At 35.9% G+C, this 18,052-nt stretch overlaps 2 protein-coding genes across 2 annotated transcripts; both read left to right on the forward strand.

Moving 5' to 3' along the window:
- The first annotated feature begins 66 nt into the window (after positions 1–66).
- LOC125266551 (protein SCO1 homolog, mitochondrial) lies at positions 67–5,150 on the forward strand. The gene is made up of 7 exons (XM_048187326.1): positions 67–305; positions 2,518–2,631; positions 2,842–2,932; positions 3,057–3,254; positions 4,357–4,449; positions 4,551–4,666; positions 4,783–5,150. Exons 1-7 carry the CDS (start codon positions 150–152, stop codon positions 4,915–4,917), a joined length of 903 nt encoding a protein of 300 aa, XP_048043283.1. The 5' UTR covers positions 67–149; the 3' UTR covers positions 4,918–5,150.
- A 2,114-nt stretch (positions 5,151–7,264) lies between these two features.
- On the forward strand, positions 7,265–12,861 carry LOC125266541 (tripartite motif-containing protein 16-like). The gene is made up of 6 exons (XM_048187315.1): positions 7,265–8,005; positions 9,915–10,010; positions 10,107–10,340; positions 10,649–10,808; positions 11,458–11,505; positions 11,745–12,861. The coding sequence occupies exons 1-6, from the start codon at positions 7,433–7,435 to the stop codon at positions 12,260–12,262; spliced, it is 1,629 nt and encodes a 542-aa protein (XP_048043272.1). The 5' UTR covers positions 7,265–7,432; the 3' UTR covers positions 12,263–12,861.
- The last annotated feature ends 5,191 nt before the right edge of the window (positions 12,862–18,052 follow it).

The following is an 18,052-nucleotide window of genomic DNA, read 5'->3' on the forward strand; positions in this document are numbered from 1 at the left end:
ACAGACCTCAGATCAGCTCGTGTCAGTTGGAGCGCCGTTCAGTTCGTTGTGTTTAATATTAACAGCTGATTCGGGGTCAGCCATTTGTATGCGGCGTTTGTACAGCGTTAGGTTGTGTAAACCGACCGTCACTTCCCCGTCGAGAGAGCATGATGTTAACTGTTAGCACTATGAGGTTAACAGCAGTTTTGAGTTTGAAGAGTTTAAGATGTCAGCTGTTTAGATCAGCCTGTGTCAGTAAACGTTATAATGCTCAGAGTCTCTGCAGTGTCTCCAGATCAACACAGTCACAGACCAACACACTGGTAGGTCACTGCCTTATTCATTCAGATTCAGTCATTCAAAAATAATATCAAGTACACATCTGATATTTCATATGACAGGTAATTAGAGTGATTGAGGTGTTGTCGCTTTAATATTTTCATCATTTATGTATTCATATTAACGTGTGACTGGTCACTGACGTACTGTATATACAGCAACACTATAGACTAAGGTTTAATTTAGTTAACAAATGAATACAGAATAAACAATACTTCTTTAGCATTTATTAATCTTACTTAATGTTAATTTCAACATAACAAAGTAGGTGAAGGTCTCTTTTTTTAAATTTCAGCATGTACTAATACATTATTAACATTTTAAAATTGTATTTTTGTTAACATAAGTTAATGCACCGTGGTCCATAGTGTGAACTAACAATGAACAACTGTATTTTTATTAACTAACATTAACAAAGATTAATAAATACTGTAACAAATGTATTGCTTGTTGTTAGTTTACTTTAGTTAATATGTATTAATGTACTGTATTAATCATTAATGTATGCATTAATGATCAATGTATTAATCAGTTAATGTACATTAACTGATGTTAACAAATGAGACCTTATACCGCATATATTTATTGAAGTTGGTGCTTCTCAAGCTTTTTGACTTGAAGGCCTTATATTGTCCAACACAATATTCAAAGGCCCCTCATATGAGTTATTATATTTCCACTGATATATTCTGCTGTAGTTATGACATTATGACTTTTTTTTTATTGTCAGAAACCGGGAGTGTCATTATATTCAATTAATTAACTAGAGTTATTTTTGTGATTACAGAAGTTTCAAGAACTGTATGTTCAATATCAATAGTAAATAGGGATTAGTCTATATTAAAAAAAAAAAAAAAAAAAAAATTTAGTCTAGACCGTAATTTTGTGTTTTTTAAAGATGATTTTAATATAAATTTAACCATTTAACCCTAAAAAGGGCAAGACCATAAAGAGACATCAGAAATTAATTTATTGCTATTTTCCATCTTTATAATAATACAATTCCATGATTTTTTAAAAACATGAGTTTTATTTTTGATTTTAATGTTTGTATCTCCCATGTCACGTTGCCCGTTTGGGGGTATAAATCCATTGAAAACAGAATGCATGTTTGTCAATGCATGTTACAACATTTTAGTCACATTTTATTCAATTTATTCTCTCATAACTTAAACATTCTTTGTAAAATTCTTTTGAACAATATAAGTATAATGCCTATTTATGAATATATTGCATAATGCTGTATAATATTTAATACGCAAATTTCTAGGCCCTATAAATTATCAATATGACCAAAAATTGTACACAATCTACTTCATGTCTTTTGTCCTCTGATTGATAATTCATACTTTTTGTTATTAAGTAAAGTTTTTTTTGCTCAGAAGTCTATTCACAACAAACACCCTTTCAACATGAAACCAAGAAATGAGACCTAAACTTTCCCTGCCTTGCCCCACAGCCCCTCAAATGTTTGTATCACCCACGTCACGTCGCCCTTTTACGGTTAAAGGGTTAGTTCACCCCAAAATGAAACTTCTGTCATTAATAACTCACCCTCATGTTCTTCCACACCCATAAGACCTTCATTCATCTTCAGAAAACAAATTACGATTTTTTTGATAAATTCTGAGTAGTTTCTGTCCCTCCACTGACAGTTCACACAACTACCACTTTCAAGCCCCAGAAAGATAGGAAAGATATCATTGAAGTAATCCATGGGACTCCAGTGGTTTAACCTCTATTTTATCTCTGTTTTATGAAGATTTATGATTAATATTAAGATTAATATTTTTAAAAATTGAGGTTAAAGAAATGGAGTCACACATGGATTATTTTAATGATGTCTTTACTGGCTTTCTGGGGCTTGAAAGTGGTTGTGTAGCTGTCAGTGGAGGGACAGAAAGTTCTCATTTCATAAAAAAATATCTTAATTTGTGTTCTGAAGATGAACGAAAGTCTTACAGTTGTGGAACGACATGAGGGTGAGTAATTAATGACAGAATTTTAATTTCTGGGTGAACTAACCCTTTAAATCATCCTGAGGGCCCCTTTGAAGTTTGCTGAGGCCCTCTAGTGGCTTGGTTGAGAACCACTGGTCTAAAATGTGTCCCTTTTATAAATGATGTTCATATGTAGTGTAAGTGTGTTTACTCCTCCAGCATTTTTATTTATTGTATATGTGACTTTCTTCTTCAGTTTCGGACGTGTAGGACAGCGCCATGTGTGTCCCTTCTGAACATACGGACACTGTCCACTCTACCTCCACCTCCATCATCTAGCAGAAACAAATCCAACAACCGGAAGACTGGTGTAAGCTTCATTTACAGCATGATGTAAAGATCAGCTGAAAGATTTTTGGTTCCCCTTAATGCTGGGTTTGGATAAAAGGGTCCATAAAAATAACAAAATTGTAATGCATTTGTAAATCAAGAAACATTTTCATATTATTGACATTGTTTGTGGATTACTGATGATTGAGTGTATTCCTATCAAACGTATGAATGGTACTATTTTCCACAGCCAGTTACATGGAAATCTCTTGCTATCACATTTGCGCTGGGAGGAGGTCTTCTTCTAGGGATGAAATACTTCAAGAGAGAAAAAGAGGAAAGTAAGAATGTGGATTTATGTGTGTATAAATAACCTACACCACATTGTTTTTGCATCCTTATTATGCAAATGCTGCTCTACATCATAATGATAGCTTTATCATGAATGTGTTTTTGGTGTTGTAGAGATTGAGAAGGAAAGAACAAAGTCGATGGGAAAACCAGCTCTTGGAGGTCCATTCTCACTTGTCGACCACAACAATAAACCCACAAAGAGTGAAGATTTCCTCGGCCAGTGGCTGCTGATATATTTCGGTTTCACACACTGTCCAGACATCTGTCCGGATGAACTGGAGAAAATGATTGAAGTCGTAGATGAGATTGGTAATGTACCATTTCATTTGTTTACTACGTAGACTAACAGTTTTGATTTAATAGACATTATAAAGCGTTCAGGGTTGATTTGATTTACTTCTCATGTTTTGATGTTTGCAGAATGTCATATTAAAATGTCTGTAGGCTGGATTGTATTTTATACAGCGGCCCCTAAGAATCTGTACTCTTACATGGGTTCTGTAGAATTCAGAAACCCTTGTTATTAGCGACACCGGTGGCCGTTAAGTAAACTACAGCCATCAACTTACTGCTCGTGCTCGTGCTCGCACTCGTGCACATACAGTATTATGTACAAGAGACTGAACATGATTCAAGGCCACAATACACTCAATGGCAATGCTCTTTTCGCCCTTCACTTAGAAATATAAAAAAAGTTGGACATCCTGACAAAAAAAAAACATCCTGTCTCCGTCCACATAGCTGAGAGTGATGTTTGTATGAATATGTGAATATGTGCTGCGCACTTTCCTCTCAATAACAAAACAAACAACTGAAAAACAGAAGTTAAGAAAGAATTTGATCATATGTTGTTGATATGTTTGCAGGAGCTCTGTGATTCACTGCCATCATGTCAACAAATTACACTATTATGATATTTTTATAATATATATTTTTATATTTTGATAGAGTATAATTAAGACTATAGACTATACAGATCTGACTATGTGAGAATATAGTTATTAATCTCTTTTCTTTGCATGATACATTGACATTACAATACAGAATGGCTCTTTTAGTATTATCGTGAACATTGTATAAGCATTTATTTCACGTGTCATTGAATGGAAGAAAGGCTCTTTCGGGAGCGTAACACATAGTAACCGTCACATCCTTTGGACTTTCCTGATGAAACCGTCCCAAATCCTTCACATAAAAATTATTCTACAGGCTTTCATATACAACCTAGGAAGTAGGTGAAGGCCTTTTTTTTTTTAAATTTGATACAAGCTGTTCACACTCTGGCGATTAATTTTTCTCATTGATTTATTGCTTTTAATAAAATATCACAGAAAGTGGCATTTATTTTGAAGAAAAATAGAACAAGACATTTCAAGCAGCTCTACTTGTGTGTATTACATTTCTGTCACAGATAGAATAAAAACCCTTCCAGACTTAACACCACTTCTCATCACCATTGACCCTGATAGAGACACACCAGAAGCAATGGCAGCATATGTCAAAGGTGAGCAGGCATCATATGTATTACTCTGCAGTCTACACTCACCATATTATGCTGTGAAATGATTACGTCGTTATTTATAATTTTCGATTTCTCACATGCAGAGTTTTCCCCCAAGCTTATCGGTCTGACAGGCACAACTGCCCAGGTTGAGCAAGCATCCAGAGCCTACAGAGTGTATTACAGCCAGGGCCCAAAAGATGAAGACAACGACTACATTGTGAGTTTTTGGTGCACTAAATAATGTAATTTGGCTTGTGACACAAGAAATTGGTTTTCTTTCGCCTGAAGACAGCATTCAGATATTGTATATATTGTATTTTCCTGAAATTGCAGGTCGATCACACCATCATAATGTACCTGGTGGGACCTGATGGCCAGTTTCTTGAATATTTTGGACAGAATAAGAAATCCACTGAGATCTCATCATCCATTGCATCCTACATGAGAAAGTACAAACATGAAAAATGAGTCAAAGGACATGGCTTCAGCACATGCTAGAGTGCTTATTTCTGTCCCATTACTGTGAAAATGGGTTATATTTATTTGAAGTGGACTCTGATTCACATGTTTTTCGGCCTTTGAAGCATTCCCCATTTTTCTGCAGCCCAACATGATAACTTTTGTTGATCTTTGTTATTCATTTCTTTACACATCAATAAAAATTCAAAACATTCAACTTTAATAAACTACATTTTGATTGATATTTTTGTAATGCATTGTGTTGATGAATTGTGCATTACCATGTCGCATCACAAATTACATTGTCTTTACATCATTAAACAAATAAATTCATAATTTATTTAAATTCTATACATTTATTTAATTACCAGGGTGAAGACTTTCAAACAACCATTTCTTAATCAAAATGTTAGCAACTGACAGATGGTTGACATATCATTCACTGATGTACATTCAAACATATACATAAAAAATATACAGACACCCCAATAGCTGCTGGATCGTACATCAAAGGCACTGCCATATTGGTCCAGGCAACTTGCCGTAACTCTCACAAGTGGACTGAAGTAAAGATCCCTTACTATTTTGAGGTTTAACAAATCGTCGTACAATCCGAACCAGATCTTGGTGAATTACCTTTCACATGTAAGTCTGAACAATTGTTCGTTATATTTGTATTTGTTCATTATAACATGTTGTTGACAGCTAGTTGGCCACCAAAGTCAGACTATTAAAGGTACCCTAGATTATGTTTTTAAAAGATGTAATATAAGTCTAAGGTGTCCCCTGAATGTGTCTGTGAAGTTTCAGCTCAAAATACCCCATAGATTTTTTTTTATTATTAATTTTTTTAACTGCCTATTTTGGGGCATCATTATCCGGTTGTTAAGTCTGACGTCACGCGGCAGCACTTCTGGGTCCAAACGCTCTATCTCATACCACAAGAAAACAACAAATGGTGCTAATATACACACGTAATACTACAAAAACATATATAATTATAACCTTTATCTCCATACCAATATTCCAGATGGCCAGACAATGATTCATCTTTTATAAATCGTTAAAATATTAATAACTTTGACGCTGTGAGCACGGAGACTGTTGTGTAGACTGTAAGTATTTAAAATGTTTAACTTTTTAAAATGATTGATGTTTAATTTGAATAAATATCGCTCATAAACGGCCGTCGATGGCATTTGCCAGTGAAACGAGTTGAGGCTTGGACCCGGAAACGGCGTTCCTTACGTCACGACTTAACAAGCGGATAAACGCGCTGATTTTATGCTGCGGCCCCCTTTAAATCCCGTGCTCTCCGCCCACAGAAACAGTGCCTTAAAGTTTACACAGCTAATATAACCCTCAAAATGGATCTTTACAAAGTGTTCATCATGCATGCGGCATATTATGTGAGTATTGTATACTGTTATATTGTTTACTTCTGATTTTGAATGAATTTGAGGCTGTGATCAGTGGCTAACGGCTAATGCTGCACTGTTGGAGAGATTTATAAAGAATGAAGTTGTGTTTATGAATTATACAGACTGCAAGTGTTTAAAAATGAAAATAGCGACGGCTCTTGTCTCCATGAATACAGTAATAACCGATGGTAACTTTAACCACATTTAAGTACATTAGCAACATATAATGAAACATTTAGAAAGACAGTTTACAGATATCACTAAAAATACCATGTTATCATGGATCATGACAGTTATTATTGCTCCATCTGCCATTTTTCGCTATTGTTCTTGCTTGCTTACCTAATCTGATGATTTGGTTGTGCACATCCAGACGTTAATACTGGCTGCCCTTGTCTAATGCCTTTTATAATGTTGGAAACGTGGGCTGACATTCAACTATGCCAAGATAAATTCAATTTTTCATTCGAGGGCACCTTTAATAGCTAGCGATAATGCTAGTTAGCTTCAAAAACTGAGACTTTATAAGAAATAAAATAAAGTTTACATGATTCTAATGAAGTCTGAGCTTATTTTATACTTTATATTACTCATCTAAATCGCAAGCAAGTCTTCCATGCATTACAGTGAGCCCTCGTAGCCATGGGAATTTGACATGCTGTCAGAGATAGAGCTAAAACTGACTCATCTCCAAACAGTAAGTCTGCTCATCCTCAGAAATGGGGAGAGAGTTGTTACCTGTGCCTTGAATGGAGTGAAAAGCACCTTAAGTACCTCAGGCAAGACATGAGGCTACCACTGTTATGTTGTCCGAACGGACCATTTGGCAGGATGATTCTCAGCGCCAGTGCCATTCCTGGTCTGACCAGGAACTGAACGCTGGGCTGCCATTGCACACGGCGCCCCAACCGGAGTTGGAGGCATCTGTCGTGACCCCATTGTGAACAAAAGTTTCTCTCCTGGACCAGGAATGAGGAAGCTGCTTTACAGACACGCCTGTTTTCCACACGTCACTCAAACACAGAAGCAGGAAACTATTTCAGCTGCTCAGTTCAGAGAAACAGCTGTTGTGTGTTCGTGTCTCTCTGTATTCATGCAGTAAAATGGCAGAAGCCAGAATTTCACAGGATGAGTTCACGTGTCCAGTGTGTCTGGATCTCCTGAAGGATCCAGTGGCCATTCCCTGTGGACACAGTTACTGTAAGAGCTGTATTACAGACTGCTGGGATCAGGAGGATGAGAAGAGAGTCTACAGCTGTCCTCAGTGCAGACAGACCTTCAGTCCAAGACCTGCTTTAGCTAAAAACACCATTCTGGCTGAAATGGTGGAGAAACTGAAGAAGACTAAACTTGCTGCTGACTGTTACGCTGGAGCTGGAGACGTGCAGTGTGACGTCTGTACTGGAAGAAAATACAAAGCCGTCAAGTCCTGTCTGGTGTGTCTGGAGTCTTTCTGTCAAACTCATTATGACCGTCATGAGGAATATCACTCTCGTAAACCACACAAAGTGATTGATGCCACTGGACGACTGCAGGACATGATCTGCCCTAAACACGATAAAGAGCTAGAAATGTACTGTATCACTGATCAACAGTGCATCTGTGTGTGGTGTAAGGAGCCTGAACTTAAAAACCACAACACTGTATCAACTGCAGCACAGAGGACAGAGAAACAGGTATGAACTGAGAGGGAGTGTTCACGCAGAAATGAGAATTTTGTTGTTCTTTTTATTTACACACTGTCACACCTCTCAAAACTGGTTTGACTTCTTCTGTAAAATGTAAAAGATGATATATTGAAGAAAGTCTCATCTATTTAAGTCTATACATTGAAAGTCAATGGGGTACAAAAGTTTCATGCTCAAAAAAGGAGACAAAAGCATAAAATTAATCTAAACAACTTTTTTATAATAAGTGAGGTTAAGTTGATTGATGTGCTTCTTGTAGTGTACTTTAAATATTGAAAATATATTTTAAAATTAAAGCTGCAGTCTGCAACTTTTTTTGGTTAAAAATGATCCAAAATCAATTTTTGAGCAAGTACATAACCAGCCAGTGTTCAAAACTATCTCCTTATCTTAGCTCGATTCACAACGGTAAGCTTGTAATAATGTTTTATAATAAGAGCGACATGGTGGATTTCCGCTGGAAATTTGAGCATGCAGCAGTTCGTCTGTGCGTCATTACGTCATGTCCGTAAACCGAAAGGAAGGAGTCCCGTTCAGGCTAGTCAGTTTAATCACGTGAGGACGCTGCTTGTAGCGGGTCATTTATAGACTTTTCAAACAGCAGCTGGAATAATTAAACTTATCATTTTGATGGCGGATTGTAACCTAGAAAGATCCAAATGACAATCATCAGTGACAACTGGTGATTCAGCCGTAGTCAAAAAGCAAAAGACTTTGGACTGTGGAGTGGCTACAGAAATTGAAATCTACAGGTAACGCTAATATTTACATTTACATTTACATTTATTCATTTGGCAGATGCTTTTATCCAAAGCGACTTACAAGTGAGGAATACAACAAGCGAGTCGTCTTGATGAGGCAAATAGACAAGAAGTGCTCACAATAAAAGTTATAGGCAGTGCTCAGAGTATAATCGAGAGGATAAGATGCACATAGTCACGCAATATACACATAGTCATGCAATGCTGATGTTGTTAACATTAACAATTTGAGAACAATATAACAGTAATAATAATTTGTATGGTTTGGTGTGATCCGAGCTAAGCGATCGTTAGATTTAATCATCATTGGCAGCACGATTTATTGTAGGCCTAATGCTTTTTTCCTCAGTTGGTCAGAACAAAAGTGGCAAACATGTTACTTACTTGTTCAGATGATATTTTCCAGTGAAAATTCTTATATTAGTCATACTTTAAAGACGTAGAATCTGTGATTCTGAAGTTCAGTATCCACACCGGTGCGGTGACTGACAGCAAGCATTAGATCATCCGCACTGAGGAGTCATGCCGAGGCACAACGCACGTACAGATAACTGTTCCGCATATGACTGCAATTGCAGGTTTTAAACAAGAGATGGAGACAAAGAGGAAAAATCGCAGACTGCAGCTTTAATAAATCAAATCATTGATAAACTTATGTATACAGAGCCCAAATTAAATATGGTGACATCATAAACATCAAACTTCACTGGTGCTTGTGTCATGACATCATGATGTTTAGTGTGACTGTGACATGCAAGAACCAATGAGTTTTGATGTTATTGACGTGTCACCATATTTTATTTGGTCTCTGTAAACAGCTGAGACATTCTTCTAAATATCTTCTGTTGTGTCTCACAATAGACAGAAAGTCATACAGATTTGGAACGACATGAGGGAGAGTAAATGATGACAGAATTAAAACTGTATGGTGAATTATTCATATAAAACTAGACACTGATAGAATACTGTTGACATTTCAGTTTCATATTCATTCATAATCTCATTTCAGGAAACTATGAATCTGTGGTTTGAACTTACCATGCTTGATCTTTAACCCTCCACCAGTTCAGGATTCATGTAACTTTAATGTTTGTTTGATAGTAGTTTTATGTGTCATTTATTGGTTTGTCCTCCAGAAACAGCTGAAGGAGACGCAGATAAAGATCCGTCAGAGAATCCAGCAGAGACAGAAAGATCTTCAGCAGCTGAGAGAGGCTGTGGAGTCTCATAAGGTGAGTCTGGAGAAGAAGAGAAGTTAGAGACGTCTCAGTTTGGACTCTGTCAGTCCCGCTGAAGCCACTGTGTGATTGTGATGTGTGTCCTAACAGCGCTCTGCACAGACAGCAGTGGAGGACAGTGAGAAGATCTTTACTGAGCTCATCCGCTCCATTGAGAGAAGCCGCTCTGAGGTCACACAGCTGATCAGAGATCAGGAAAAGGATGCAGTGAGTCGAGCTGAAGGACGACTGGAGCGACTGGAGCAGGAGATCAATGATCTGAGGAGGAGAGACACTGAGCTGGAGCAGCTTTCACACACACATGATCACATCCATTTCCTGCAGGTAACAGAGATCTAGAAGAACAGGATCATAGTGGACTTGAGCAAGAGAAACATTTCATGAGAGCAGAATGAGCCCAACTTAAACAGGGAAAAAAGCACTCTAAAGTTCAGCTACAGCTAAAGTTCAATTACATTTAATAACAATTTAAACTTCCACATTCATTTGATTGAAAATTACATGCAATTAAGTGTCTGAAAACATTACATCCATCTGCACTGAAGTATATATTTTAATCAAGTCATCAAGAGCCGCACAGGTCTGATATAGAGCAGGTTATTGACTGAAGTTTTGATTTGTGTTTTCTGTAGAGTTTCCAGTCTCTCTCAGCACCTCCTGAATCTACAGATGAACCTGACGATCCCTTCAGTTCTCTCTCCTCTTTTGATGGCATGAGAGAATCTGTCCGTCAACTGAGAGACAAACTGGAGGATTTCTGCAAAGAGGAGATCAAGAAGATCTCTGACAGAGGTGTAGTCCTGCACCTCCATTATACAGACGTGTGTAAAGATCCTAAATGTGAACGTACAGCAGTTTCTGAAACGTTCCTACGATTTATAAAATGTCCATACACACAAATAAATGCATCCCACTTTATAAATCATAGTTTATCTTTAACTCAAGTACAATGTGAAGAAGCTCTTCAACTCTACAGAACGACCACAAATATATCTTTATGGATCAGAGTCCTTCATATGATGTAGGATGAGATACATGGAATTTAGGATCAAATCCAATACGTCTGTTTTATAAACGAGGCTCCTGGAGATTCATCTGCTCTCAGAAATGAGTCCTTCATCATCTAATATCATACTGTACAACATCATATTAGAAACATCTGTGACACTTTATTTCTTTGGTCCACTTTAGACATTCTACTGACTAGAAGTAACTTTGCAACTACATGTCAACTTACTCTACTAACCCAAACCGTAACACCTAACCCTAATCTAACAGTCTATTAACAGTCTATTAATACTCTAATGACATAATAACATGTAGATGCAAAGTTACTAATAGTAAACAGAATGTCTAAAGTGGACCATCGAAATATCTAACAACAGATGTATTTTATCTTGTCTTTTCTCTTCACACTGTTCATGTCTGTTTATTTCCACAGTCACATTCCCCAACATGAATCCCAAGACCAGGAATAACTTCCTACAGTGTAAGTCACTAAGAAAACAAGCAGAAAATCTCACTGAATGTGTTCATGTTCTTCCTGTAGAAGGTGAAATAAATCACGATAGAAGAGTTCAATATCTGATCACATAAATGATGATTCAGGATATCTGGTCAGCTGTACTGAGACACTGATGATACACTGAACATTGAGTCATGAAGAGTTCAGATACATTAAAAGATCAGATTCATAATTTCTGTTTCTGACGTGTTTCTCTCCATCAGATTCCCATCAGCTCACTCTGGATCTGAACACTGTGAATAAACGCCTCCGTCTGTCTGAGAGGAACAGAGTGATTACTGACACTGACACAAAGCAGTCGTATCCTGATCATCCAGACAGATTTGATGTTTGGTATCAAGTGTTGTGTAGAGAGAGTGTGTGTGGACGCTGTTACTGGGAGATTGAGTGGAGTGGACGTGTGTATATCTCAGTGTCATATAAGAGCATCAGCAGGAAGGGAGGGGGTCTTGAGTGTGTGTTTGGATATAATGATCAGTCCTGGAGTTTGAACTGCTCTTCCTCCAGTTACTCATTCTATCACAATAAGATAAAGACTGATCTCCCTGTAAAGTCTATCAGCTCTAGAATAGGAGTGTATGTGGATCACAGTGCAGGAACTCTGTCCTTCTACAGCGTCTCTGACACAATGAGCCTCATCCACACAGTCCAGACCACATTCACTCAGCCGCTCTATCCTGGGTTTTATGTTTATACTGGATCATCAGTGAAACTGTGTTGATGTTTCAGAATAAACTGTAGAGATTTTGAGCTTCATGATAAATCAGTAACAGTGAGATATTATAGAGTCTCTTATTTTCTCTTCATTACATTAGTTTTTTACTGCTTACACACATTTTCAAAACTTTGCCTCTTTTTTTTACAAACAAATCCAAGAATTACACACACAAAATGCAAAATGCCTCACATCTCTTGCAAAATAAAGCACTGCATTCAAAATATCACAAAAACATCTCAAAGGCAAACACCTTTGCAATAATATTATATTTTTGGATACATCATATACACAGTTATTCAAGCTCCTATGTATATTTCTGTACAAGACTTAAAGTTATTGGCACAGAGATGTTGAAAAACAGGGTTCGTACAAGATGCTTAAAGTGCTTGAAGTACTTGAATTTGACTTTTTGAAATTTAAGTCCTGGAAAACCCTTGAAAACAGCCATATTTACTTGAAAAGTGCTTGAATTATTGAAAGACAATATATATGAAATTAGTATGTGCAAATGTGTTTGCAAAGTAAGACAAATGTTTGCATTTGTGATATTTTGAATGCAGTGTTTCATTTTGCAAGAGATGTGAGTCATTTTGCATTGTGTGTGTGTAATTCTTTGATTTGTGTGTAAAGTTTTGAAAAAACAAAGAGGCAAAGTTTTGAAAATGTGTGTACGCAGTTAAAAAAACAACAACTGTAAAATCAATATAGTGCAGTATAGTATAGTATAGTATAGTATACTATATACTATATACTATATCATTAGAAATGTATAAAAGTTACAAGTGTTTACAGTTTTTCTGAATTGCTAAAACACATTTCTTGAAACCATCACTCATTTTCTCAAGACATTAAACACAAATCCAAATTTTCAAACTAATTTCGCAAAACAAAAGGGGCTGTCATGGCCTAATGATTTGTGATTCTGACTGGTAACCCAAAGGTTGCTGGTTTGATTCCATCACCGACAGGATATGACTGAGGTGACCTTGAGTATAGTATAGTATAGTACAGTACAGTATAGTATAGTATAGTATAGTATAGTATAATATAGTGCAGTATAGTATAGTATAGTATAATATAGTGCAGTATAGTATAGTATAGTATAGTCAGTACAGTATAGTATAGTATAGTATAGTATAGTACAGTACAGTATAGTATAGTATAATATAGTGTAGTGTAGTGTAGTATAGTATAGTATAGTATAGTATAGTATAGTATAGTATAGTATAATATAGTGTAGTGTAGTATAGTATAGTATAGTATAGTATAGTATAGTATAGTATAGTATAGTGTAGTGTAGTGTAGTGTAGTGTAGTATAGTATAGAACATGATGATCAGTAATGCAAAGAGTTAATTTTCGCTGTACAGCAGCTCCAAAAAAAAATAATGTTATTGTTCAGCTGAAGTCAGTTCAGTGTTGATTAACTTCCGTTGTAAAGATATTCAATTATTATGTTGCTGGTTTGATTCCATCACCGACAGGATATGACTGAGGTGACCTTGAGTATAGTATAGTATAGTACAGTACAGTATAGTATAGTATAGTATAGTATAGTATAGTATAGTACAGTACAGTATAGTATAGTATAGTATAATATAGTGCAGTATAGTATAGTATAGTATAGTCAGTACAGTATAGTATAAAGAGTATAAAGCAGCTTTACAGTGATAACAGGAACATGATGATCAGTAATGCAAAGAGTTAATTTTCGCTGTACAGCAGCTCCAAAAAAAAATAATGTTATTGTTCAGCTGAAGTCAGTTCAGTGTTGATTAACTTCCGTTGTAAAGATATTAAATTATTATGTAAATTAATTCTTTTCATCTATAAAGCAGTTCTGCAGAAAACAGTGACGTCATCATCTAGCTCAGTTCAGTTCTCATCCTATAATGTCAGTGCTGTCAGATCAATAATATTGTTGAATATTGTTGAGGACTTTGTCCACATCACAGGCAATGTCGTCTCTTGCAAGGCAAAGGGAAAAACCCTCTGGTGTGCCGGATCCAGATTTGACAGCCTTGTCTCCACACGCCTTGCTCTTTCCCCTCATCATCCTCTTACACATACTCTTCCTCCTCTCCTTCTCAGACTGTTTCCATCTTCCTATATCTTCATTCAGCACCTGTGCACTCTGAACTGACCTATATTTCATACAGTTGGTTTGATCACATCATTAGAAATAAGTGTGAACAATTTTGAGTGTCGTACACAATCGTTGTGTGTAAAGGATGACAACTGTGTTGTAGTTGTGCTTAACTTTTGGTGCTTGTGTTTACCGGTTTGCAGCAAAAGTGCATCACAGTGTGAAATGTGTTTTAGTAAGTAAGAATGTGTTTAGAGTTCATGAGATTTACAAACAGTGTCTAACTGCCTAAACTTGTTTAAGGTTTTGCAGAAAGAGTGATTTATTTGAAAAAAATTGAGAATTTGGTTTAGAGAATGGAGTTTAGTGTCTTAGCAACAATTGTGAAAAACTGTAAGCTTGAGCACAGCAGTGTGTAAATGAATCAAACAGAATCAGAATGTATGAACCATGTGTGTTCCACACGGTGTCAAAGTTGGGTTTTGTTAAAATAATGTAAAGTTTTGAATGAAGTGTTTTGTTTTGCAAAAGAACTGAAGTGTTCAGCTACTTGTGTGTGTGGATCTGTGAATTGTATGTAGTGTTTTGACAAAATGAGCCTTGATTTTAAAATTGTGCTTAAGCAATCGCAAAAAACTGTAATCATCTTTCAAGAATTCACAGAGGCAATGCAGCAGCACTACAGGCCGATCTCCTGGAACTGATGGATTACCAGTGGAATTTTATCAATGATTCTGGGAGCTAATAGGACCAGATTTATATGAAGTAAAATTTGAATGTATCAAAAGTAAATCACTTCCTACAAGTTGTCGTTGAGCAAAAAGAAGAAGACCTGGAGCTGCTAAAAATCTGTACGCCAGTAACTCTGTTGGGTTTGGACTATTGATATATTGATACAATGTAATGTTTATGATGGTGAGAGCAGAAGGTGGTTTAAATGCTCCAATACTGTGACAAGAGGCATGAGACAAGGTTGTCCACTTTCTGGACAATTATATGGCCTGATTATTGATAGATATAGTATATCTGCTTTAATTCCCTTGTTAAAGGGATAGTTCAAAATAGTCCACAAATGAGCTTGTTATTTTACTTCATTTTTAAATAAGGATACTTGTCTTACACAAATGCATTGATTCGCTTCAGAAGGCCTTTATTAACCCCCCAGAGCCATGTAGAGTACGTTTTAGGATGGATGGACTTTTTTGGACTTCAAAAACTCATCCTCCAATCACTCCTATTATTAAGCTTGGACGAGCCAGAATATTTTAATATAACTCTGTGTTTGGCTGAAAGAAGAAAGTCATATACACCATGGCTTGAGGGTGAGTAAATTATGGAGTAATTTTCATTTTTGGGTGAACTATCCCTTTAATGCTCATTGTAAAGTGGTTTCATCAGCTCATGCAGATGACTTTACAGTTTTTATTACAGCACAAGCAGACTTTTAACACAAACTACTGAATTATATGAAAAGCCTCCTCTGCTCAGGTTAACTGGACAAAAAGTGAAGGATTTTTTTTTTTGGGAATTAGAAAAAATTTTGCAGTTCCACAACCATGTAAAGAGGGCCATTAGGTAAAGTGGGCTGTTTAAGCTTGATTGTACTGAGCTCAATGGGTTTCAGAGCACTTTCAGAGCATGACAATGATATTTAATTGAAGAGACACTATTTCTTTAAATGATAAAATAGATTTGGTTGATGCAATATGACACTGGTGGGTGTGGACACACCTCAAAGGAGGGACACCCTAATGGTTAAAGGTAGAAAACTTTTTGACAAAAAGAGAGATTTTCATTTCTCAATTATAAGGTTGCTCACTAAATGTAAACAAATATTATTGTTCTTGTTTTGTTTGTTACTACAATTAACAAGGAATAAAAGGCAAAGAATAAAATGTTTCAAAATTTGATCGTTTTCTGCTAAGATGTTAAAATATTTGCTGGCCCACTTTGGCTGAATGTGTTAGATAAACTGGGCAACTTTTAGCCTTCAGTAATTATTAAAATGAATTAAATAAATTGACTTTCACCTGTTATTTTATAGTTAACATGAATAAGAAAACATAAATGATTGCGCCATTAGGAAATTCAAGTAACAGAGGGAAGAAAGGAAAGGAAGAGCAGAAAGGAAATTGAGGCATTAAGTTCAATCTGTGTAGTGAAGAAAAGACGAGAGGAGCAAAATGTAGATGGAGAATATAAAGCTTTGAATATGGACACAATTAAAGTTCATTTAAAGTGTTTAGAGAAAACATAAAAAGGTTTTACAGTAGGGTTACCCTTTTAAATATTAATTTGTTAGCCTATTTGTTGTTGCATGTGTTATAATCTCATTTTTTATATGTTGTAGAGCTCTTTTTTCATCAATATTCTGATATTCAGATTTCATCAAATTAATGGCAAACACAATATTCTATCAGTTCTGAATTTTACACATGAATTGAGTGAACTGATGAATTTAGGCTATATGTTTTTGGGTTTGTTAAATATGTTGTTGAATATGTTTGTTTAATAAACCATGTGTTTTAATGTAAATTACAGGATCATTTTTAATAAATCAGGAATGGCCCACTTTACCAGACCAGCTGGCCAACCTAAAAAAAAATTAGTCTGGAGAGCATGACCTAAAAATGTTTATTGGATGATATCTCACAAATAACATATTATATGAACTGTGTTCGAATTTAAATATTATAGTTGGACTTTAAAGTTAACAAAAGCAATAAAAAACAGAAAAGAAAAAAAAATCTTGGTATTTAAATGTAGCAAATTAGTTAAAAATAAATATGAGTAATTAATCATAACTAGTTAAAATTAATTATAAATATTTGGATCAGTTAATAAAATTAACTTTATGTAATAAAATTAATATTACAATCAATTAACCTGTTGTTCAATGAACACACAGTGTTAATTGTTTATTAATTCTAAGAAATGTTCATTTCCAGGTTACGGGAAATAACAATCTTATTCTACTAAGAGCCTGTAGTCAGGATCGACATGAATAGGGACTCCCGTATATGAGCGCAAAACACGGACAACCTTACGTGTGACATGAACAAGACTTTATTAATTAGACTAAACACTTAAACTACTCTAACATTCACACACATACATGCATACAGTTTACCAAGGGAAAGAGAGAGATAAAGCAGAGTACAGAAAGCAAGAAGTTACAGCATTGTTTGAATTTCAGCAGATCAACAGCCTTGAGCAAACCACCAGTTTAGTTCTAACAGGCCCTTCTTTAAAAGGGGTAAGGATACTTAATGTATCAGGTAAAGAGACTAAGTTTGATACTTGCATGTCTCTCCAAGTTGAATTAAAACTGTCCTGATGCCATTTGCGGAGGCTCCCGTTGAATCTTTGCTGATATTGTCTTGATGAAAGAGAACCAGTTGGATTCAAGGATCTTTGGTGAATGGAAGGTCTAGGCCGAAGCCTGGCACAAGCTTCTAGCTTCTTACAGCATCATCTTAACATCAGCATTTGTCAGTAAAAGAGAAGAAGAAGAAGAGGAGGAGAGGTTTGATCTGGTGATCAGTGAATATAAGGGGTGAAGATGTCACACCCTCTTGAGGTGTCTGAACCAATAAGGAGTTGCCCCCTCGGAGGGAAGTTTTACGAGTCTTTGTTCTGTAGCAAGATATTAGCATAAGAAACTGGATTGGATGAATGAGAGAATGAAAAAATGAGAGATGAAAAAGC

Source organism: Megalobrama amblycephala, linkage group LG1, assembly GCF_018812025.1.
Source record: "Megalobrama amblycephala isolate DHTTF-2021 linkage group LG1, ASM1881202v1, whole genome shotgun sequence".
Classification (NCBI taxonomy): Eukaryota; Metazoa; Chordata; class Actinopteri; order Cypriniformes; family Xenocyprididae; genus Megalobrama; species Megalobrama amblycephala.